This window comes from Lynx canadensis, chromosome A3 (genome assembly GCF_007474595.2).
Source record: "Lynx canadensis isolate LIC74 chromosome A3, mLynCan4.pri.v2, whole genome shotgun sequence".
Lineage (NCBI taxonomy): Eukaryota > Metazoa > Chordata > Mammalia > Carnivora > Felidae > Lynx > Lynx canadensis.
This window is the reverse complement of record NC_044305.1, coordinates 110273587-110298323: the sequence shown is the minus strand read 5'-3', so window position 1 is coordinate 110298323 and position 24737 is coordinate 110273587. Positions and strand designations below refer to the sequence as shown.

General features: G+C 40.9%; 1 protein-coding gene across 3 annotated transcripts in view; it reads right to left on the bottom strand.

The window, feature by feature from the left end:
- FEZ2 (fasciculation and elongation protein zeta 2) overlaps positions 1-24395 on the bottom strand; it is a 43162-nt gene extending 18767 nt beyond the window's left edge. For all 3 annotated transcript variants that reach the window (XR_003967897.1, XM_030311319.1, XM_030311320.1), the window contains exons 1-5: positions 24121-24395; positions 19492-19600; positions 13224-13340; positions 11189-11330; positions 9864-10132 (exon numbers count right to left, since the gene is read on the bottom strand). Coding sequence is in view for 2 of the 3 variants with exons in the window: in XM_030311319.1 (XP_030167179.1) it covers positions 9864-10132; positions 11189-11330; positions 13224-13340; positions 19492-19600; positions 24121-24374 (891 nt within the window). In the remaining variant the exon portion in view is untranslated. The remainder of the gene's footprint in view (positions 1-9863; positions 10133-11188; positions 11331-13223; positions 13341-19491; positions 19601-24120) is intronic.
- Positions 24396-24737: the final 342 nt, after the last annotated feature.

The following is a 24737-nucleotide window of genomic DNA, read 5'->3' as shown; positions in this document are numbered from 1 at the left end:
GGTTTTGATTTGTATCTCCCTGATGATGAGTGATGCTGAGCATTTTTTCATGTGTCTGTCAGCCATTTGTATGTCTTCTTGGGGGAAATATCTGTTCATATATTCTGCCCATTTCTTAACTGGAATATTAATTTTTTGGGTGTCGAATTAACTGCACTACTAGGTATTTACCCAAAGGATATAAAAATACTGATTCGAAGGGGCACATGCACCCCAATGTTTATAGCAGCACTGTCAACAATAGCCAAATCATGGAAAGAGGCCAAATGTCCACTGACTGATGACTGAATAAAGAAAATGTGGTGTGTATATATACATACACAATGGAATATTACTCAGCGATCAAAAAGAATGAAATCTTGCCATTTGCAATGACACAGACAGAACTAGAGTGTATTGTGCTAAGCAAGATAAGTCAATCAGAGAAAGACAAATACCATATGATTTCACTCATGTGGAATTTCAAAAACAAAACAGATAAACATAGGGGAAGGGAAGGAAAAGTAAAATAAGATAAAAACAGAGAGGGAAGGCAAACCATAAGAGACTTTTTTTTAAGTTTATTTATTTAGAGAGAGCGAGCATGACCACAGGCAGGAAGGTCAGAGAGAGACAGAGAGAGAGAATCCCAAGCAGGCTCTGCACTGTCAGCACAGAGACTGATGCAGGGCTGTCTCACAAACAGTCAGATCATGACCTGAGCCTAAATCAAGAGCTGGATGCTTAACCGACTGAGTCACCCAGGATCCCCAAGAGACTCTTAACTATAGAGAACAAACTGACAGTTGGTGGACAGGAGGTTGGTAAGGGAATGGACTAAATGGGTGATGGGCATTAAGGAAGGCACTTGTGATGAGCACTGGGTGTTATATGTACATGATGAATCACTAAATTCTCCTGAAACTAATACTACATTATATGTTAACTAACTGGAATTAAACAAAATCTTGGAAGAAAAAAGAAAGAATACAATTTCCTGCCATATCAAGGCTTTATGTGAATTTCTGTTATATTAACAAACAATTAGCAAACCTCTCCAAGGCATAAGAAGTCAAGAATAGACTCCTGATTTTTACTAAGTTAACTGCTGTGTCATGAAAGCTCACTATTACCAGTCACAAAAAGACAGTTGCAAAAAATCAATAGTAGATAATGATTAACAAAAACTGGTAGTGACATACATTTGTCTAGGCAGAACTATTTCTCATAAAATAAATGTGTTCTACATCTAAACTAATAATTCATAGGTGTGCAGTATTAAAACAATAAATAATACACATCCAAGTTTCTCTCCATCCTACACTGACCTTCCATTTTATGGCCCTAATGCTAATTTTTTAGGAATACTTATTATAATAAGGAAAAATACAAAAGACTATAAGAAACTATCAAAAATTATATGCTAACAAACTGGACAACTTAGAAGAGATGGATAAATCCCTAAAAACATACAATCTTCCAAAACTAAATCAGGAAGGAATAGAAAATGTGAACAGGCTGATTACTAATAACAAAACTTAATCAGTAATCAGAAACTCTCAACAAACAAAAAGTCCAGAACCAGATGGATCCACAGGTGAATCTTACCAAACATTTAGAGTTGATACCTATCCTCTTCAAACTATTAAAAAAAAAAAAAAAAAAAAAAGAGGAGGGAAAGCTTCCAAATTCATTCTATGAGGCCAGCATTACCCCAAAACCAAAGACACTCCAAAAAAAAGAAAACTACAAGCCAATATTCCTAATGAGCATTTATGCAAAAATCCCCAACACAATATTAGCAAACCAAATTCCACAATACATTAAAAGAATCACTCACCTTAATTAAGTGGGATTCATTGCAGGGATGCAAGGATGGTTCAATATTCACAAATCAATCAAAGTGATGTATCACATTAACAACATGAAAGATAAAAACCATATGATCATCTCAACGGATGCAGGAAAAAGCATCTGACAAAACTCAACAGGTGTTTATGATAAAAATTCTCAATAGAGTGGGTTTAAGAAGGAATGTACCTCAACCTAATAAAGGCGATAGATGACAAACCCACAGCTAACACAATACTCTTAAGGAAAAGCTTTAGGAACATGACAAGGTCCTCTTTTGCCACTTTTATTCAACACAATACGGGAAACGCTAGCCACAGCAATCAGACAAGAGATAAAAGGCATCCAAATAGGTAAGGAAGAAGTTAAACTCTATTTGCAAATGCATGTTAGTATATCTACAAAACTCTTAAGACTACCAGAATACTAGAATAAATGGGCTCGGTAAAGTTTCAGGATATAAAATTAATACACAGAAATCTGTTGTGTTTTTATACACTAATACAAAGTAGCAGAAGAGAAATAAAGAAAACAATCCAATTTTCAACTGCATCAAAAAGAATAGATTACCTAGGAATAAATTTAACCAAGAAGATGAAAGACCTGTACTCTGAGAACTTCTATAAAACACTGACGAAAGAAATTAAAGACAACACAAACAAATGGAAAGATATACCATGAGAAAGATGCTCATGGATTGGATGAATCAATACTGTTAAAATGTCCACAATACCCAAAGCAATCTACAGATTCAGCACAATCCCTATCCAAATACCATTAATATTTTTTACAGAACTAGAACAAATAATCCTAAAATGTGTATGGAACCACAGAAGACCCAAATAGTCAAAGCAATCTTGAAAAAGAACAAAGCTGGAGGTACCACAATCCCAGATATACTACAAAACTAATAATCAAATAGTATGGTACTGGCACAAAAATGGTTATACAGATCAACAGAACTACCATAAATAGGGGCACCTGTGTGGCTCAGTCAGTTAAGCATCTGACTTCAGTTCAGGTCATGATCTTGTGGGTTTGTGAGTTCAAGCCCTGTGTCGGGCTCTGTGCTGACAGCTCAGAGCCTGAAGCCCACTTTGGATTCTGTGTCTCCCTCTCTCTCTGCCCCTCCCCTGCTCACGCTCTCTGTCTCAAACATACACAAAAAAAAAATTTTAATGGGCAGAGGACCTAAGTAGACACTTTTCCAAAGAAGACATATAGAAGGCCAACAGAAACATGAAAAGATGCTCAAACATCACTAACCTTCAAGAAAATACAAATCAAAACCATAATGAGATATCACCTCATGCCTGTCAGAATGGCTGGTATCAAAAAAGTCAAGAAGTAACAAGTGTTGGCGAGAATGTGGAGGAAAGAGAACCCTCATGCACTGTTAATGGGAATGTAAATTGGTGCAACCACCATGAAAAAAAATATGGAGACTCCTTAAAAAATTAAAAATAGTAATACCATATGATCCACTACTGACTGGATCCCAAGGAAAACAAAAACACCAATTCATAAAGATATATGCACCACCTATATTTACTGCAGAATGATTTACAATAGTCAAGATATGTCCATCAATACACACGCGATGGAATATTACTCAGTCATAAAAAAAATGAGTTCTTACCCTTTGCAACAGCATGGATGGCCCTAGAGTGTATTATGCTACATGAGTAAGTCCTACAGATACCATATTATTTCACTTCTATATGGAATCTAAAAAAAAAATGAACAATAAACAAACACCAGAAACAGACCCATAAATACAGAGAACAAATTGGTAGTTGCCAGGGGAATGGGGGTGCAAATGGGTGAAGGTGAGGGGGAGGTACAGGTCTCCAGTTAGGGAATGAATAAGCTATGGGGATGAAAGGTACATCATAGGGAATATAATCAGTGTTCTTGTAATAGCATTGTATGGTGACAGATGGGAGCTACACTTGTGATGAGCATAGCATAATGTATAGAGTTGCCAAATCACTATGCTATACACCTGCCACTAATGTAACCTTGTGTCAACTATACTTTAAAAAAGAAACAAGAAATTTGCAGAGAAATGCTATCAAATATAACCAACAAATTACTGCCAAAAATATATTAATATTTACATTCACATATATAGGGGAGACTTTATCTTCTCAAGTACCACTACTTAGAAAAAGTGGGGGAAGGGAATCAGTCCTTTTTCCATTTCTATTCTATCTTCTTTAAACTACTATTTATTGCTGTCTATAAATACAATGTACCCAGAGGACTGCCAACATTTTTAAGTTTTTCATTTGGCCCCAAATCTAGAGGACAACTGGTCTACCCGCTGGCTCTCTTCACTTAGCTACTGGGAATCTGACACAAAGGTCTATTGCTAGGCAGGTTGCCTTAGGCATGTGGCTTGGAGATGGTCAAGGCATCACCACATGTAGGCACAACTCAGGCTGCTGGATGGGGCTCTGAGGAAAGGAGAACTCAACACACACAGATAAAATAAGGTTACATTTTATAATAAATTTTAGTCATAGTATAGTGATCTTTTTATACAAACTCACTTAAATGGAGTTTGCATCTTTTTTTCTTCAAATTTTTAATTTTACTCAATTTTAGTCTAAATCAGGAGTTGGCCAACTTTTCCTATAAAGGGCCAGAGAGTTAATATTTTAAGTTTACAGTCCACACAGTCTCTGTCACAACTATCCCGTTCTGTCCTTGTAACACCAAAGCAGCCATAGACCATATGGAAATGAATGGACATGGCTGTATTCCAATAAAACTTTATTTATAAAACAGGTAGAGGGCCAATTTGGCCTTCCGGCAGTAGTTTGCCTTGTCAATCCTCAGTCTGTATCATCTTAGCAAATGTGAAATTTAAAAATTCCAAATTAGAAAGAAGGAAAAAGGGAAGAAAAAAAGCTAGTTGTACCTTATTATAAACAAAAGCCCCAAATTCAAGTAGGTGTATCAGAACAGATCCTTCTAAGCTAAGAGCTAGCACAATTTGGAATAACTTCAGAACAAACTAATAGGAGCTATCTAAATGAAAATAAATTTCTCTTACCTTAAAGTCAGCTTTGGTGAAGATTAAATGAAAACTATTACTGGTGCATTTTTGCATGCAAAAGAGAAACAAAATAGATTTGACTATTCATCATAATCTGAGCTAAATGACTCATAAATACAGAGCAATGCATCTGTGAAAGAAAGATATAAGAAAGAGTATCTATCATCCAAGCCCTAGTTGTCCCCCATCTTGAAGCAGTTATCTCCCCGACCCCCAAAAGCAACAGACCAGGGCAATATGATTCTTTTCACAACAGAGTTACTGATTCCTAATACCCCACGAGTTTTCAAAATAAACTTCTTCGGGTTATACTGAAGCAATTATACATTTTTGCTGGTGCTAAGTCCAACACATGAGAACTCGCTCTTGAAAGTTCAATGTGATTATGGCAAACAGAAAACTATTCATTCCTATCTTCGCAACCCTAGACTTAGAATACATAACCTTATATGTGACTTTTAATTTAAAAACATTACTGGATTCTAAAGGAGGAAATATGGCCATTTCATCCATATGCCGAGGTATGATGCCAAACGAGTACCCATTAATATCTTTACAACTTCAGGTAACTCTAGGTGACAACCACTGCTAAATTAAAACATACCTAGTGGGACGCCTGGGTGGCTCAGCCAGTTGAGTGTCTGACTCTTGATTTCAGCTCGGTCATGATCTCACAGTTCATGAGTTCAAGCCCCACATCAGGCTCTGCACTGACAGTGTGGAGCCTGCTTGGGGTTCGCTCGCTCTCCCTCTCTCTCGGTCTCTCTCTCCCACCCACTCTCTCTCTCAAAATAAATAAATACTTTTTAAAAATAAAATTTAAAAAATAAAATGTAACTGGTATACTTGGACTTGTTCTTGTACTCATGGGAACTGCCACTGAAATTCAATAATCTGTGACTCTATTCAATACAAACAGAAGACTGGCAAAAAAATAAAATTTAAAAGACCACCTGATAGAACAATAATTCAAATATGACAACTCCAAATCCTCTGCGATTGTATCTCCTTTATAGTGAAGTTTCAATTCAACAAACAGGCATTACGTGATGTGCAAAGTAGCAAAAATTAGGTGAGATGCTGAACAATGAAACAATGTGAATGAGCCTTTGGGAAGGCTGATGATGATAAATTATGATACTATGAGATTAAAAGTATGTGTACCTCATAAATATGAAAAACATCTCTTATGTGACTTAATAGGCAACTCACAAGAGAATACAGAAGTCAACGGATCAAACCATTATTTGCCTTTCAGATCAACAAAAGATCGAAAGGCTAATAATATCTGTTGTTGGCTGGAAGTGTGGGGAAATGGTCACTCACTCACACTATTACTAGGTTCATTTCTGTAGAACAATTTGAAAATGCTCCAAAACTGTATATCCTTTGACTCAGAAATTCCACGGATATCAGTGAATGAGTAGACTGTTCCACTAACCAAAAGAAAAATATATAAGAACTACATTCAACCTTAGGAAAATGGTAACTTTAGTTTGATAAGTTCCAGAGACAACTAGCTAGTAGGCAGTTGGACATATAATAACTAGCATTTACTCAGGATATATGCTAGTCTTAACACACATTATTTCATTTAGTCCTCCCAAAACTCAGAGGGAGATAGATGTACTCAGTGACAGGAGCAGGATTCAAACACAGCTCTTCCCCCAAAGTTCTTAATCAATAGGCTACTCAGCCTCCATGGGTTTGACACCTGACAGGAAATTCCAAGGTAGAAATACAGATTTGCAAGTTTATCTTTCTTTCACACATTTATTCAGCAGAAAAATGAGTACTTAATGTTACACTTAAGGATATAAAAGAAGATAAAGTTACATTTCCTATCCTTAGGGAACCTGACAGAGACAGACATGAAAACAAAAAAACCTGCAGTCCTGTGTGACCGTGACAAAAGAAATAGTCACGAGGAATAATACTAACCCCAAAAGGAGAGACTAGTCAATTCTGCATTGGAGGAAGAGTCACCGAGGAAGGCTCTAAGAAAGGAAGACAATGCTTGAAGGTTGACTTAAAAAAAAAAAAAAAAAGTCCTCCAAGTGGACTGGGGGAAACAGGAAAAGCGGGGCTCTCCAGAAAAGGAAAGGGCACGTATAAAAGCACCAAGGCCCAAAGAGCACAGTCAGTTCAAAGAAATGCACACAGGTCATCATAGTGATTAACAGACAGTACCCATCAACCATTCCAATCTCCACTCCCACCGCTCTTTCTCCTGATGCTGAACAACAGGACATAGGAGATACAGTTTTCTGCTCTCTTAAGTCTCATTTCCTAAAGAGAAGAACCATCCTCTAACCTCCTCTCCAAACAGAGACCTGGAAAAGGACAGGACAACCAACCTTGCCCATCAGGAGGAGCAGTGACATAGTGACCACCCTACAGAAAACAGCTCTCCGGCAGCTTTGCTACTGACCGCCTTACCCAGCCTTTTATTGTCTTGGTGGCATTTATTACTACCAGAAATTACACTGTCTAGTCTTTCTTTCTTACACTCCTAGTCATTCATTTGCTGAATGAATGGATATTTCTTGGTCTTATCCAACATGCAGATTTTAAAAATTAAAACAAAGATAAGATTTCACTTGTATAAGATACTCAATACTTTATATTTAATAGTATTTCTACGCCCCTCCCCAATTGTCTCCCCAAAACTGTCTAGTGCTCAATCTAAATAGCATCCCTCAGCCCCCAATTTTTTTTTCCCTACAGAAAATGTTTGAAATAAAATGTCTCCAAAATTAACACCTAAATAGTTTAACTCTGCTCTATTCCCACCCAGATATTTCATTACAGTATCTTTGGACCAAAGCAAACAGCTAGCAAACATGGGTAGAGGGTTATACCAAACACAAACTGATGTTTTGTTTCAGTGAAACATGTTTAAGGAAAAATGGAAGGAAGGCTACTCCATACTTAAGGAAAGAAAACCACGTCCTGCTAATAAAACAAAAATATCTATGGCAAAAAGAAAAACGTGACCAATGTTGTTAGAAAGCAGGTAATACATGGTATCTGTAAGAAGGTCACCAATTTTTAGAAATTTGTGTCACTGATAACTAACTCTTAGAGATCAGGCTCTGCCCAAACCACGTGTTCTATAAAGTGTCTAACAAGGTACTATCCTTTGCAATCTGTGTATCCAATTGGCCACTTCACTTTAAGGTTCTTTTGAGCCACCCACCACTATTTTCAGAATCATAGGTTTCAGGCTCCTTGAGTCACAGATGGGATGGTCTTTCTCCAGCTTAGAGGGAACCAGTACCACGAGCTCAGCAAGGCCATCAGTAACCTGATTAAAGGTTTTGTTACAAATAGTAGATCAGGACTCGAGAAGCAACTTCACAGATCCAAATACTGTGAAAAAACGGACTTTTACTATGAATCTATTTCATGACTCATAAAGGCTCGAGTAAGAGCTAAATCTTGCCTTGCCAAATCCATTTCTCAATATAAATGCCATGTACAATTACACAGTGAATCCACTCTAACCCTTTTTATATAGGAGTTACAAAAAGAAGCCTTTAAACCCCTCTAGGGACAAATTTATTTTCCTCAGCCAAGTGTTAACACCAATAAATGGAGGGTTTACATGTAATTCCTAAAAGCAGACAGACAGAAATTACCAACCACGCTATGACTTTTTAACTAAGCATTTCATTTAATCACACTTGTATAATAGGGCAAGTTAAAGGTGCAATTTTTTTAAAAAATATGACATCCAAATTTTGCTCCAGAAATTTAAAGCACACTTTCCAGAATTGTATATTCAAACAAATGTTTTGAAGCTATGTCCTTTCTATACACAAGTGGACATCACACCAAGACCATGTATTTACTCACAGGCCCAAGCAGACAATGAATGGGCTAAACGGCGAGATCTCTTTGTTTGTATCAACTGCTCATTGGTGACCCAGCAACCCAGAACTGCATTCTCTTTCCTGGATTCCATGAGAGGCTGGTTAGTGAGAACTACTTCTTTGATATAAGTATTCTTTAGAAAAAAACAAATCAAGACTTAAAGGCAGAACTTACATTATTACAAACCATAATAGCTAGTTTGTGATAATTCGTGTTACCAGGTTATCAGTATCAAGAATGAAAAAGGGACATTCCTCTTAGAAAAATGGATCCCTCTGGAGAACCATTATAGTCCAAAAAAACAAAACTGACATTTCTTCACACACAAATAATACGAAGGTGGCAACATATAAGGCCTCAAATGATCAAAAAAAAATGAAGTGGCCCTAAGACCAATAAAGAAACACATCTCATAAAATTAATTAGTGAATGTTTATGATGGATTTTAATCATGTGAAACTAAGAGGACCACTTAAGAAAACTGACAAAGCAGAAAACAAGAAATTTTACATGAAGAGTCAAAGATGCACATATTCTCAACTTTTTCGTCCCCGGTCAGAAATATTCTAATCTGCCAAACACTCAGGCAAATGGCTGATGTCACATAACTGCCTCCAATGCCTTCATGTTCCAACTTCGCTGATAAATCAGGAGGAATCTGACTGCGAATCAGTCTGTGCTTTCAGGCTCAGCACAGTTCAGCAACCCTTACAGGCACCCCCTTTTAATTATTATATGACTCCTGCAAGATGAGCAAAAATAAGAAAATAATACCATTCATACGCCCACCAGCCAAACATAAATAATCACCGTTAATGCTTTGATACCTTTAAGACACCCTCCTTCTTTCTTCCTCCTCTTCCTTCCACTTACTTCTCCCCTAACCATACCCAGAAAACCACTGTGTCCTCACCCAGAGAACCCCTTTCTGAAACTGCTGATCACAGTGGCATTCTCCACCAGAACCTGTGGGCGCCGCGGTGAGAAGCACTCGCATGCGTAGGCACCTCCTGCCTGCCTGGGGCCTGGAGCGCTGGGACCACCACGGAAGCAGCTTCCAAGTGCTCAAGGACTCCTGCAAAACACCACTTACTGTGCCGGGCATATGACTTCTCTCGTTCTTCCCATTCTGAGAGCTGCCGTTCTTGAGTTTCTTTTTCTTTTTGGCTGTTTCTTTGTGCTCTTTCTGTTTGTTCTGCACTTCAATGAGAACAGAAATGAAGCTGTTTTTCACTTCCTTTTCGAACTCCAGTTCATCTCGCAGGGCCAGCTGCTGCACCAGCTCCTCGGAGTATTCCTTGATGGCAGTCTCAATTTCTTCCAGTAGCTCATTTAATTCAGATACCGAGAGCCTTTTTACTCCTGCGGCCAGAAGCAAAGCACAGCAGATACTAAGACAAAAATGTTTCGGGAGACAAGCACAACAGGGGGTTTCATGCCAAAAGAGCAGACACCATCCTCTAAGCAATGAAACTGTTCACAATCTTCTCATAATCCTCAAACTTCTGGTGGGCAGGACTGAGCAGAGGTAGGCAGCAAAGTTACTTCTCAAGAGGCTGAGAAGTGTAACAACATTCTTTACTTGTCTAACTCAATCATCCCACCAACAGCACTCCAGTCAAGACTAAAAAAAGCTTGAACAAGAAACAGAACAAACACAAAAGCTGAGGGAGAGTACCCAAACTACCTGCTGACAAGAAACTGCAAGCAACTTAGCAGGGTTCTAGCACACTTCAAAAGACAGAAGTCGATTTGAAACAATTAAACTAAATACATATTTAATCACATATGGCCCAATGTGTGAATTTTTTTGAAGACTGGGAAGAAAGAAGGAAGGCCTACTCCCTAAAGCCCACTTCAGATTTTTCTCAGCACTTCTCCTCATGTGAGGCTATGATGTCACTAAAGTCCCAACACCCAGGACCTCAGAGTGTGACTGTATTTGGAGATGGGGTCTTTACAAAGATAATTAAGTTAAAATGAGGTTGTTAGGGTGGGCTCTAATCCAGTGTGAGTGGTGTCCTTATAAAATGACAAGATTAGGACAGAGATACATGCAAAGAGAAGACCACGGGAGGACAGAGAGAAGACATCTACAAGCCAAGGAGAGAGACCCCAGAAGAAACCAAACCTGCCAACACCTTCATCTCGAACCTCTAGCCTCCAGACCTCTGAGAGGATAAATGCCCGTTGTTTAAGCCCCCGGCATGTGTTACTTCGTTACACAGCCCAAGCCGACTAGTACAGGATTCAAAGGTGAATGTGACAAAGTCCCTAAGCAATGATAAAGATATGCCCGAGTATTACTAGAGGGCTGAAGAAGGGTGCATAACTTAGCCTTTGGAGTGAAAGCTTTCTGGAGATGGTTTGAGATGCACAGGAAATCTAAAGAGCATGGATTGAAGGAGGGTGTCTTACTCTCTTCATAACTGCTAGTACTGGACCTCTTAAGAGTCTGGATTTCCTGGGACAGCATCGACAGCCGATCTGACTGCGTGGGTGTCTCGTCATCTTCTGGGTCTGGAGATTCCTGCATCATTTCTTCAATTTCTTCAATAACCTTCCAAAATACACACACCACTGTTAATCAGATATACTTGGGAAAAACAATCTCTCTGCAACATGGCGCTCATGAGGCAACCGGAAAAGAAGGGCACTGAAATATCCACTAACCAACACTGTGCAGGAGTTGGTGTTCTGAATAATCACAATTTTGACTGTTAAGAGTGAACATGGTTTATCAAGGAAATAAAATTTACAATATGCTGAACACAAAATTAAACAGAATAATATTTAATATGCCCATCACGATTCAGTAGATCTATCAGATCTTGAAGGTCTGAGAAATGGTGCAAAACACAGGTACAATTTACCTTACACATGCTAGAACCAGATCATCGTTACAGTCAAAAGAAACAAATGACAGAAAATTCACCATATGACACATGCAAGTAATCAATCGAAAGCCATTTAATCAAACTGACATAAAATTTTTGAAATACAACAGTATAAAAAATAAAGCAAGAAATTACCTTTATAGCAGTAAAATTTTCCTTTAATGGCAGAAAAGGAATTTCATATGTTAATTCCATGAAAGATTAAGAGATATTCAAAGATTACGTGACATGTAGAAGCTTAAAGCGAAAAAAAGAAGCTGCACAAAAACACGAAAATTTCAGAACCATCTTTCAGACAATGATGTACTGTCATGTGCAACGCTGCTCGAATCTTCCAACAGTACCTTGTCCTGCTCCACTTTTTAAAAGTTGAGAAGGATACAGAAGTCAGTGAGAATGTAAAACCACAAAAATTACTCAACAGTTAGAATAAATAGGTCTAAAAGTTAAAAAAAAAAAAAAAAAAGGAAAAAAGAAACTATTAAGAAAACATTCAGGATGAATCAGTAAGCTTAAGGGCAAAGAAAAGTAAATCTGAAGGAGGTGGGGATTATGGTAATTAGTAAGAAGATTTTCTCAAATAGGCATTATAAAACCGTACAATGAAATGCCAGAGGAGGCTGCAGAATCTATTTCTCCAAGTCTCAGAAGCAGGAACAGTTTACGGCATTCAGGCAGATAGATTACTGAGGAGACCGTGAACTCACAGGGTCACGTTTTTCCCTGAGATATCATGATCAACCTCCCACAGCCCTCTAACCTATTATCTGGCATTTTAAGCACTACACTCTTCCCAGGCCTACAATAATCTAACCACAAATATGACTAAGGAGCAACAAAATGGCACATTTTAATGGACTCCTCCCATCCTTGCCATAACATATCTCTTTCCCGACCTCATCTTTCCAGCCTAAAAATGTAATGTGGTAGCATTCACAGTCAGAGCAGCCACGAGCATGTTATTTCAGGAAGGAGTTCTTACACCACATTTTGACAACACAACAGCAGTGGGAAGAGTATTCAGACAATGAGAAAGCTGATTCAAGCGGTTTACATGAACACAGCGTTGACATTATGAGAGCATGCCACAGGAATAAAGCTCACTTCTTTCCGGGTTCACAGTACGCACTTCTAATAAGTACTAATGATTTTTACACAGGCTTTTAGAGGAACTGGGTAATTTCTACACAGATACATCAGAGTTGGCCATGTCTTGCCAACCCTAAAAAAAGTACCAAACTCACAATATTTTTTGTCATTTCAGGTTAAGCAATAACCCTCCCTTAGTAATAACTCGCTGCACTGACTTAACAAGGTCTATACTGGAAAACTGCCTATCTTGAAGAATCTTCCCAACTAGCATAATCCCATCTGCTTCGGATTACATATACTTTCTTCTTTTCTCAGTGGAGGAGTTAACTGATAAGCCTACATAAACAGAAAATGCGGGGAAAAATCAGTAGATTCCAACAACCCGTCACTTATTGCCACAGTTAGAAATTGTCCTTCAGCTCGAGGTTCTCTTTTCCTTTCCTCGATGAATTTCTCCACAATACCTGGTCTGCAGTGAAGAGGGGCTCTTCATTAACGCAGGAGACGATGATTGAATGCATATCCAGCTGTTCTCTCAGCTCCTCATCGTCTGATGTATCAAAGAGCAAACTGTCACTTATCTAAAAGCAAAATAACCCACTGTTAAAAGCAGGACATTCTGATCACAACAAAGTCACAGTGTCTGGGTAAAGAGTCTTCCCTCGAAAGGGAGAAATGACTCCAATCACTGTGCGCTAGGCAGTGTACGAAGTGCTTTATGTATTCACCTCAAACACAAATGAGGGGAATGGAAAGGAAACATGAAATTGCCTGCGTGAATGCTGCCTGCACCCCTACTGCCCAATACAGACACACACGTAGCTGCTCTTTCCATGGAGAAGAATGTTTTACACAGTATTTGTTAGGAAGTTGTAGGGAATGATAGAGACACCCAAAGGAGGCAACAGGCGGGTTTAGCAGCGAATGTTATTTAGTTAACAATCCAATAGTAAAAGTAGTAGATGTTAAAATTACACACATGACATAAAGTTAATTACTTGCAAACTAACTTCTAATATTCGGGGTAAAAGATCAAGAATCACTCCCTGGCACTGTCCACGGGGGTCATACTTTGCCTTACAGTGGAACATCTCTCTTTCCAAAAATAAAATCTCTCTAGGTTCCAAGAAGATCTTTCAACCTAACTGTGCTGGAAGTTTCTGTTTGCTTCACTGCCATTTTCCACTCTGCTCTGGGCCTCAGGAGGCTGAAGTTTATGGCCTAAATCAAAGCACGCCCTTGACTTCAGGGCAGTCCCTACTGCCTCCCTAGTTCCTCATACAGAAGCATCCGAAGTGTAAGGGTGAATCCAACCCACCCAGTAGGAAACCCGCAGTGAGAAGTGCAAGGAACCGCTGGTGGGCTGCCTTTCAGAACATCAGGCAGGGAGAGGAGCAACGCCAGTGCTCCAGGGTCTCTCCCCCCACACACTGCAATTCCATGCTGCACCATGGTGATGACATGGCTCCCCATTCTATTCTTCCCGGACCATCGGCCTAGGAAAGGCCTGCACGTGGCCTTCAGCGTACCATTGTGAAATTTCAGACCGTGTATGAAAAAAAGAATCTAAAAGCTTCTAGAGAGAGGAAAAAAAAAAAACACATTAAAAGGATCAAGAATCAAAAATGTCATTTGAACTCTCAACAGCAACCAAAGAAGCCAGAAAACGATTACTGTTATTTCCATGTTTCAATACATTCCACCCTAGAATCCTATCTCCAGCTAAACAAACAATTAGATGGGAGCTTGGAATAAAGACATTTTCAAGTATTCAAGTTCTCAAAGTATTTGACCTCATACACCCTTTCTCAGACAGCTACTGCAAAATATGCTGCATTAAAACCAGGAGGAAAGCCAGAAAGGAAGCAGACAAGGGATCTAATACAAGAAAGAGGTGAGGGCATTCTCGTAATGAAAGTGAAGTAAAGAACCCAGAATGTTGGCTGTGACGCTCAACGAGAGAGTGACCAGGTCAGATGAGAATGGTTATTGCACAGGACGTTAAGAAAAGCACAAGAGGAAGAAAGACAGACACTAACAGATTATCTGGTGTATGTCACTTACTAAAGTGAGTTTCAGGGCTCTGTTGAAGCTGAATCTGTGAGCTAATGGTAACTTAAATAAAACACAAGGCAATTATTATTACCCTAAGAAAAAAAAATTACAAGAGGAAATTTCTCATGATATACGGAAATGGGTCAACTGTGAACATTTAAACAGTCAATGTAAATGATTAAAATTAACTTAACCAAATATCTTAATATAACTATATTGGAAAGACAAGGGAAGGGAAAGTTTTGGTGATGGGGGTTGGAGAGAGGACTGAGAAAGACCCAAACCCTCATCCTCTGGATGTAAAGTAAATGGATAAAGTCTAAAGTTGGAAAGAAAAAAAAAAAGCAACTAAAATGGGAGAATGTTTGACTTCAAAATTATAGAAGTGGAGATGACATGTGCCTCGGTAGTCGTAAGGATGTACGGGATGATGGAGAGGAGACCTAACAATTATCTCCACAGGTCCTTAAATTTTAACACTTCCCAAAATCAATCTTCATTATAATCTGAGGACCACAGATTTATTTTTCCCCTCACAAAGTTTTAATTTTGAAGTGACCCCTAAGGAAGATAGGATCATCTTCTTCCTGCTTCTACTCTTGAAGATGAAAAGGTGCATACAACAACATTCCCTGTCCCTGAAAAAATGCTCATGGCAGGAGGAGGAAGATGGCACAGGAGAGGTTCCTAAAGCAATGTGATTCCAAAGCCTTCTATCATCTAAGCATGTTCAAAACCGGCACTGGATTTAGAAATCATTTTCATAGCTATTGCCAAGATACACAAGTGATACCAGTAACCCATTAGAATAGATTTCCATAACAACAGAAATAATGATCCCAGATCATCTTTCCCAGGACTGAGCCAAGTCCATTCCCCACAGAGATGGCATATGTTAAGGGCTGGAACCCCTTTCGGGCTTTGAAAGCTAACCTTGGCTGTCATGGGTGTCATTATTCACTCTCCCATTCGGCATCAGTGTGTCTTCTCTCTGCCAAGTGTTCCCATCACTCCTTCCTGTGCCAGGTTAGACACACAGCCGGTGGTTCTACTGCCCTGTATGAAACTGAAGCTGCTTCGGATGGAAAAAATGTGCCCATGTAAGAATTTGGAAGGTACTAGTTGCCTTACTCCAGAAAAGACTCATCCAATTCAGAAGTGTGCCGTCTTAAACATCTTAAACCTCAATAAAAGAAAAATCAAAAGCTGAAATCTGGCAAATGGTGGTTTTCCTAAAGGTTTTCCTCAGACTAATGTAAAAGAAATGTCTTCTCCCTTCGTCAAGGAAAAAAAAAAATCCTATAGATCTTGTTTTACAATTGGAATAAACTAAAGAATGCTTCCAAAAGGCAAATTTAACACAATTCAGTCACGGGAAGGATCGAGCACAGGTGGCAATGCTAAACAAGATAACTCAGGTTAAAAAAGATGTAATGATATGCTATCTAATGGAATGAGATGGTTGCTTCTTATACAGTTCCACGTTGCCCACTTGTTCTTAAGGAACTTAATGTGTGCCACTCCTTCCTGAGAAACAGAGTTCTAATTTCTAATTTCAGTTCTATTCATCAGACAGATAGATGACAGATGGATGATCGCTTGTCCACTTTAATCTGATGAGGTTTCCAGATAAGGTTTTTATAATTAAGATTAGTTACTAGTACCAAACTCCAAGTGGTTACTAATCAACTACCCTCAGCCATACCATTATTCTGGAATTAAAAACAACAACCAAAAGGCAGAAAAAGGGAGTGACCTCCTAAAGTGCAATCTAAGAACTATACAAGACATACATTTTATTCAATGAAACTAGAGTGTCCCATTCATCCTGCAATGTACTTCCATTTGAAACTATGAAAGGCTCTCTTCTATGCTATATTTTATTATGTCAAACAAAAAATTACTCATTAATTGGCTATCATGGATTTAGCACTATGTTAAATAATATAAAAATAGCTACTTTTTAAAAAAGAACTTTCCATCATGGTCTCTGACCTTATGGTCTCATTGACGAGATCATACATTCCTTCACTCAACATAACTTGTCCTAGTACTCACTATGTGCCAGGCACAGTGATAGCTACTAAAAACACAATTACAAAGACACCTGCCAGCAAGTCACAATCTAATGACAGACCCTGAAACATATGATTAATAAGAGAACAAAGTAATGGTTAGAAACATGAACAATGTGCTGTCAGGATTAGTACCCAGGAGACAACGGGGCTAACCTCTGTGGGACAGATAAGTCCTTGAAGATTTTCACAACCCCACCAGTGTAACCGATTCCCACAGAGAGAGGTGCATTTTCCTCCCGCACAGGGATTTAGGCCATGGCTAAATGACCATCTGTCAGAGATGCTGTAGATGGGGATTCCCCCCAAGTGAGAGGGTGGATTAAGTGTCCTTTAAAGTCGCTTCCAACTCTAAAATTGTATAATTCCATGAGATCAGCAAAGGCTAAAACAGTAATAGGAAGCTTCAGAGAGGAAGGGAAACTTGAACTAAGCCCAAAATGATAGCTAGGGTCTAAATAAACAGAAGATAGAGCATAAGGTATGCTGTTTTATTCCTTTTCACTAAACATATGCCAGGTTGGTCAACAAAATAGCTTTGTGGGGTTAATAACTGGAACATACAGTAAGATTTCTGTATCTACTAGAATACTAGGAAATAGAAGCAAAATTCTCTATTTTACTAGAAAATAATAGCAGGCTTTCCTGAATCATATATTTAAGAAAACTGTTTTCATAAAACATTAGCAATACTATTTAAAATAATGACAGCCCCACTGCATTATACTCTCAATTACACAACTATACTTAATGAAATACAGAGCGTGCCAAAAAATCTGGCATGAGTTTACACTGTTACATGATAAGGAACTTCAAACAGTCAGGCCCGGAAACTTAACATAATTTGGCTACATTTCTCATCACCTTTAGATAAACCAACAATGTGATTTTCCACTTAAAACAACTATCTTCCTGGGGTGCCTGGGTGGCTCAGTCAGTTGAGTATCTGATTCTTGATTTCAACTTAGGTCATGATCTCACAGTTCGTGAAATAGAGCCCCGCAACGGGCTCCACGCCGAGCATGGAGCCTGCTTGAGATTCTCTGTCTCCCTCTGCCACTCTCTCCTGCTTGCACTCTCTCTCTCAAAATAAATAAACTTGAAGGGGAGGGGAGGGGAGGGGAGGGGAGGGGAGGGGAGGGGAGGGGAGGGAAGGGAAGGGAAGGGAAGGGAAGGGAAGGGAAGGGAAGGGAAGGGAAGGGAGGGGAAGAGGGAAGAGAAGAGAAGGGAAGGGAAGGGAAGGGAAGGGAAGGGAAGGGAAGGGAAGGGAAGGGAAGAGAAGGGAAGAGAAGGGAAGGGAAGAGAAGAGGGAAGAGGGAAGAGGGAAGAGGGAGGGAAGGGAAGGGAAGGGAAGGGAAGGGAAGGGAAGGAAGGGAAGGGGGAAGGGAAGAGAAGAGGGAAGGGAAGGGAAGGGAAGAGGGAAGGGAAGAGAAGAGGGAAGGGAAGGGAAGAGGGAAGGGAAGAGAAGAGGAAGGGAAGGGAGGGAAGGGGAAGGGAAGGGAAGGGAAGGGAAGGGAAGAGGGAAGGGAAGAGGGAAGGGAAGAGGGAAGGGAAGGGAAGGGAAGGGAAGGGGAAAATAAAATCTCTGCATTAAAAAAAAAATTAGGGGCACATGGGTGGCTCAATCAGTTAAGCTTCCAACTTCGGCTCAGGTCATGATCTCGTGGTTGGTGAATTCGAGCCCCTCATCGGGCTCTGTGCTGACAGCTCAGAGCCTGAAGCCTGCTTCGGATTCTGTGTCTCCCTCTCTCTGCCCCTCCCCACTTGCGTGTTCTCTCTCTCTCTCTCTCTCAAAAATAAATAAACATTAAATTATCTTCCCTTTTCTACACTCCCACCCCAGATGTCCTATCAATTGTGATCACACTTAAGACATCTTCACATTACAATACCAAGGAATCCTAAGCAGCCTCAGTTAGCCAAGAACAGTAATGTCTTTTTTTTTTAATGTATATTTATTTTTTGAGACAAAGTGTGAGCAAGGTGCAGCAGAGAGAGAGAGAGAGAGAGACACACACACACACACAGAATCTGAAGCAGGCTCCAGGCTCTGAGCTGTCAGCACAGAGCCCGACATGGGGCTCAAACCCAGGAACCGCGAGATTATGACCACAGCCGAAGTCAGACACTTAACTGACTGAGCCACCCAGGCGCCCTGAACTGTAATGTCTTTTAGGTTCCCCAATACTCACAGAAACAGAGTCTTCCGAAAACATGTCATGTCCAACAAGTCCTTAAATTCATCAGAAAGTTAACTCTATGTTGATATTCCAGTACCCTCAATGTATAACTGAGTTTTCTCAGCACACTAAAGTTATGCTAGTTAAGCTCAGGAGAAAAATGCTCATCACTGGTGTTCATACACAGGTAATGAAGATTTGGCTAAACATACAAAAGTGAGTGTGTGCAGGGGAAGAACTGGAGGAAAGTGCTAGCAAGCTGACAGTAGTGGAGCCAAGATGGCAACAGTGGGCCACTCCAATTGCTAGAAACTTGGAAATAAGAGGCAACCCAATGAACATGCGTGAAATAGAAAGGCTACTTTTTAGTTCCATCCTCAGGATCAGTTAGTCAGAAACTATCAGCTCAATTCTTAACTTACCCCTTTTTCTGAGAGGTTCAGTGTAAGCAAATGCAAGGTCCTAGTATGGGATGACTTCCAGTCTACAGGCATGACGTTCCCGTAATTATCGGTCAGGGCATTCCAAATCCTTAAAAAGAAGAAAACCACAATTAATGAAGGTTAACATCCTACATGTCTTTTATTAAATAAACATGCAATACTATAGTGAAAGATGCAACAAAAAATAACAAAGCAAAACAACAGAAGGCCTGTTTTCCAGAAAAACACCAAAAAGAAGGGCCTCCTAAATAACACTAAATGAAAATCAGCTAATCAGGCTGACAAGACCAAGTGATTAAAAACTCTTTCAAAGTTGACAGCTAACATTCCCGCTGTTCTAGGTGCCAGGCACAGTCCTAAGTAATTTACATATATGAACTCATCTAATCCTCACAAACTATATTATGAAGAATCATAATTATCCCCATTTTGCAGATGAGGAAACTAAAACACAGGCAGCTTATGTAATGTTTACAGAGCCACACAAGTAGTACACACACTATGTTTTACATTTATTTTTCTTCAATAACTTCCTAATATACTGGTCATTTCATAGGGTGAGTCATCTTTCTCTAACCAAAATTTTTTATCCTTTTTAGAGAAAGGATTCAGTCTCAGTGTGAGGCTAGGGTTTAATATCTATTTTGTAATATAACAGGCTAAGGACTAAGATAAATGAAGGGGGAAAGAAACAGGAATTCACAATAAAATGCACAAAGGTTATATCCAATGCAATTACCCTTCCTTATTGTCAGACAGCATTTTGGGGAAGCAACAGAGTAAAACGAAAGGGTGCTTGACTAAAATTCAGAAAACATAGACTCTTGTTTCCATTCTTTCTCAAACAATGAGTCTTTGGCTATGCCCCTTAACCTCTCTAGGTATGAGCAACCCTTCTATAAAATGAGAAGCTTGGACAAGAATACCAGATATTCCTTCCAGTTCTATTACTCCAAGCATTATTTCACATGAGTCATGCTGAGGAAAGTCCCAAGCCACACCAGACAAGGACAGCAAACTCCAATTTCATGATCAAAATTCAGATTTCAGTACCAAAGTAATATCAGCATAATCAAACCTGACATTGTATGAAAAATATGAATGACTTTAGAGATATAAATGAGATGAAATTTAATTGGGTAAGTTAAACATTACATATATAAGTGACTTAGTGGGCAGAGATACACAGATGTCATAAGGGAAAAAAAACTAAAATATATGGCAGATATCTAATCATGAATAAGCCATTAAACAATTGAGTGGGTTTTTTTTTCCAAATGTGTAAGCCACTAAAGAGACAAAAACAAGACCACTGGAGGCATAAAAATAAGAATGCAAGCTTAAAGATAAAGAACGAACATACTTGATTTAATGAATTTGGGATTTGGTGCTAAACAGAAGAAGCAATAGGATGGTAACTGCCAAAAAAACATAAAATCCCAAAATGATGTCTGGCTTTGGAATGCACATCAGCTTCAATGAAAACGTGAACCCAAAAAGCTCTAGGAAACTGGCTCGTTTACCCTGCACATCTCCCAAATGCATAGTTCATTCCTATTCTCCTCTATGTTCGAATCATAACCTTCTCCAATGCCAAAGTGCTCAAATCAGAGGCAACAGTTGCGGACTGTTAAACGTGCTGAGTTTTTGACCCACACCTTCCTAGGTAAAAGCACTTCAGATACCAAATAACTGACTATATACCTAACGCTGGTTAGGAACTCAAGTAGGATATTCTCGTAGGTGAAGACAGTCCAGAGTTTTGGCGACTGCTTGTTTTCTTCTTTTTAAATGAGGCTGGAGTAAGAGGGCAAGTGGAGTGCAATACTTCACCCACTAGGAGAGACTGTGGGTGAATTTGATCTTCCAAGAAAGTGAAGGACAATTAACAGTACTCTCTCTCCACCAAGGTCACAACAGTTGTAGTTGGAAGGACACAGGGCTGACTTAAGTGGAAGATTTCTAGAATTCTCCAGTCAAGACATGAATTGCCTTCATCCTTATCATAAAGTATTACAACCCGTCATAAACAACCAGTAGGACAAAGTCAAAGGAGGTCAAAATCCTGTGACACCGAATCCTACATGATACCCTTTCTAAAGTAAAATATTAGCAGGTAAGTACAATCCATATGTACCCAAAAATAAAGGTGGGGCTCAGAGAAGTTAAACGAAGTGCCCTAAGCCAAGGCAATATCTAAGTGAAAGAATTCTCAACTCTCTCTAGTTTGAGGAGCAGGGATGGACATTTTGGATTCCATAAATGGAGAAATTTATGCAACAGAAAGGGGTGAGTGAGTGATGACCAGCCCCAGCCCCTGAAAAGAGAGAAAGAGGTTTGTTATGCATTCCCAAATCAAGCATCATGCATTACTACCAACATATCATCTACTAAAAACCATCATCAAGAGTAACAAAATTATTTTTTTAAGTTTTACATCAACCTAAGATTTAAGCAAAGACTAAAATAAACTACTTTCGTGTTGTTTTTATTTTTTTTAACATTTATTTTTGAGACAGAGAGAGACAGAGCATGAACGGGGGAGGGGCAGAGAGAGAGGGAGACACAGAATCGGAAGCAGGCTCCAGGCTCTGAGCCATCAGCCCAGAGTCCGACGTGGGGCTCGAACTCACGGACCATGAGATCATGACCTGAGCCAAAGTCGGAGGCTTAATCGACTGAGCTACCCAGGCACCCCTAGTGTTTTTTTTTTAAGTTTGTTTGTTTTGAGAGAGAGAGAGAGATGGAGCATGAGCCAGGGAGGGCAGAGAGAGAGGCAGACCGAGAATCCCAAATAGGCTCCAGGCTGTCAGTGCAAAGCCCAATGCAGGGCTCAAACTCAGTTCATGAAATCATGACCTGAGTCGAAATCAAGAGTGGGACGCTTAACTAACTGAGACACGCAGGTGCCCCTAAAATAAACTACTTTCTAGACAGTACAGGTGAAGCAAGAATAGGAAGCCTTAACTATTTGTGTACAAACCACTCATCTGTTTTGAGAAGTCACTCTTGACAAACCCAAAACCCAAAATATCATTTTTTTAATCCAGAATATGTTCTGAGTCCTTGTGATTCAGAATATATAAATCTACACATATATAAAACTATCTTCTCTGGGAACAGACTTTCAAAAATGTCATCTTTTGCTACTAGCTACGTACATGCGTGTATAAATTCGTCATAAACTCTTCCCTCCACACCGGGCAGGTCAATGAAATGATGTGGTCCCCAGCATAGCTGGGCCTGAACCACTGCCAAGGCAGTGTTTAAAGGCCCCCATTCCTAAATCCTTCTCAAGCTTCCTACCTTATTCACAGAGGAATCAGGCTGGAAGGCCCTTTCAGTGCCTGTGGATCCTTCTCCATCTCTCAAGAATCCTTCCCTAACCTCTAATCTCTCCACTCCATCAGGGCTCTAAAAACCCACCCCACCCATGTCCACACTGTTTATTGCACTACTTGAACCCTCAGCCTCTCCAGGGCTCCTCCCCAGCCACCTATACCATATGCTCAGCTCCCTCACCCTCACCACCCCTTTTACTGTCTTTTGGGGTGAAACCCTGGTACCTAACGACAACCCTTAGCCAAACTTTAAGTGGCTAGTTAAGGCTAGGCTAGTAGTTAAATGAAGTGCCCCCCAGGAACTCTGCCTCCCCCTTAACCAGCTCTCACAAATCCCTATGAATTTCCTATCATGGCACTTAGACGGTTCTATCCGAATGACCTGTTAATGTACGTGTTTACCCACCAGACTAAGAGATCCCTGTCGTTAGTAACCAGTGCGTTCCTTTCGTTTTTGCCTCTGTGGTGATGTGCACTCCACCGGGGCTCTCAGATGGAGCCAATAAATTCTGTGGCATAAATGCTGCTTTAACGCTGGTACTTTTGCACGTGCCATATCGGCGAGCTGTATTGCTAGACCTTTCTTCATCTGCCAGGCAAACTCCCATTCACCCAATCAGGATCCAGTTTTCACATTTCTTTCCCCGTGAAGCCTTTCCTGCCTCTCCCACATGTCCTATATAAAAAATCTCCTATACTTTGCACTTACGTCCAGGAGAATATGTCACACCCATACAAATATTTGTCTGCAAGTCCACCCCCCGGCCTAAATTGTGCCCTATGTGACAGGGGTATGTTCAGTCACCTTGGTATCCCCGGGGCGAAGCAGCCTCTGGCACTGAGAGCTTAAATTAATGCTAGTTGAATGAATGACTGGCTACACACGTGCCCGAAGAGGTGCTGTCTCTAACTACTGGCTCCGGGCAAGCAGGTTCCTCTCTGAACCAAACAGACCCGGGTCGGTTTCTAGGGAGCAGGAGGGCAGTAGCGGAGAGAGAGTAGCGTGGAGGGCCGAGGAGCGGGGATTTAAATAGCTGAGCGCCCGGAGGCCAAAAGCCCCAGGGAGCCCAGCGGGGAAGCGGGAGGGCGGGGACTCGCCAGTCTGTGGAGGCGGAAGGAGGGCGCGGGGAGGAGCCTGTGGCCGGAGTCCCGCCGAGGCTGCGGACCGAGGGCCGGAGGGCAGGACGAGGGCTGGACGAGAGCTGGACGAGGGCAGCTCGAGGGGCAGAGGGGGCTCCCGCCCGCTCCCGGCCAGGCCCGCACTCACTCGTCCCCCTGCAGGAGGCTGCGCTCGGTGATGGGCCGCACGGCCGCCCTCGGGGGCTCAGCGCCGGGACCCGAGGGGCGGAAACACAGGCTCAGCTTCTCCTCCAAGCTGCAGGCCAGCGCCGGGAAGCCGTCACCTCCCCCGCCCGACCCTGCCCCGGCCTCGGGGCTCGCGTTACAGTTCTCTTGGTCCTGGAGGCTCCGGGCCGGCTCCTGGAACTCATAGAAATCCTGCCAGTCCCCGTCCGCCGCCATCGCCGCCCCGGCGCAGTCGCGCGCCCCGCCCCACAGGCCTCGCCCCACAGGCCCCGCCCGAGGCCCCGCCCCACCCAGCAGGTCCCGCCCCCCCCTCGGGCCCCGCCTCCTCCGTCCCGCCACCGGGGTACCTGTCAGAGCCAACTGGCCTCGGGGTCTTCCCTTTTCCTGAGGCTTCCCCGAGGTGATCGCTGTCCCCGTAGAAAGGAAACCTTTAATTAACGTTGAGTCTCTTCCTACAGTTTCTATCACTCAGGAATGACTTCCCTCTTAACCTTTCCCTAGTGGGAAACTAGCCTAAATGTGTTGGCTAAAATAAAGGGCTTCTTTAAACTTGCGACCTAGTGTCAGATTATGACCCAG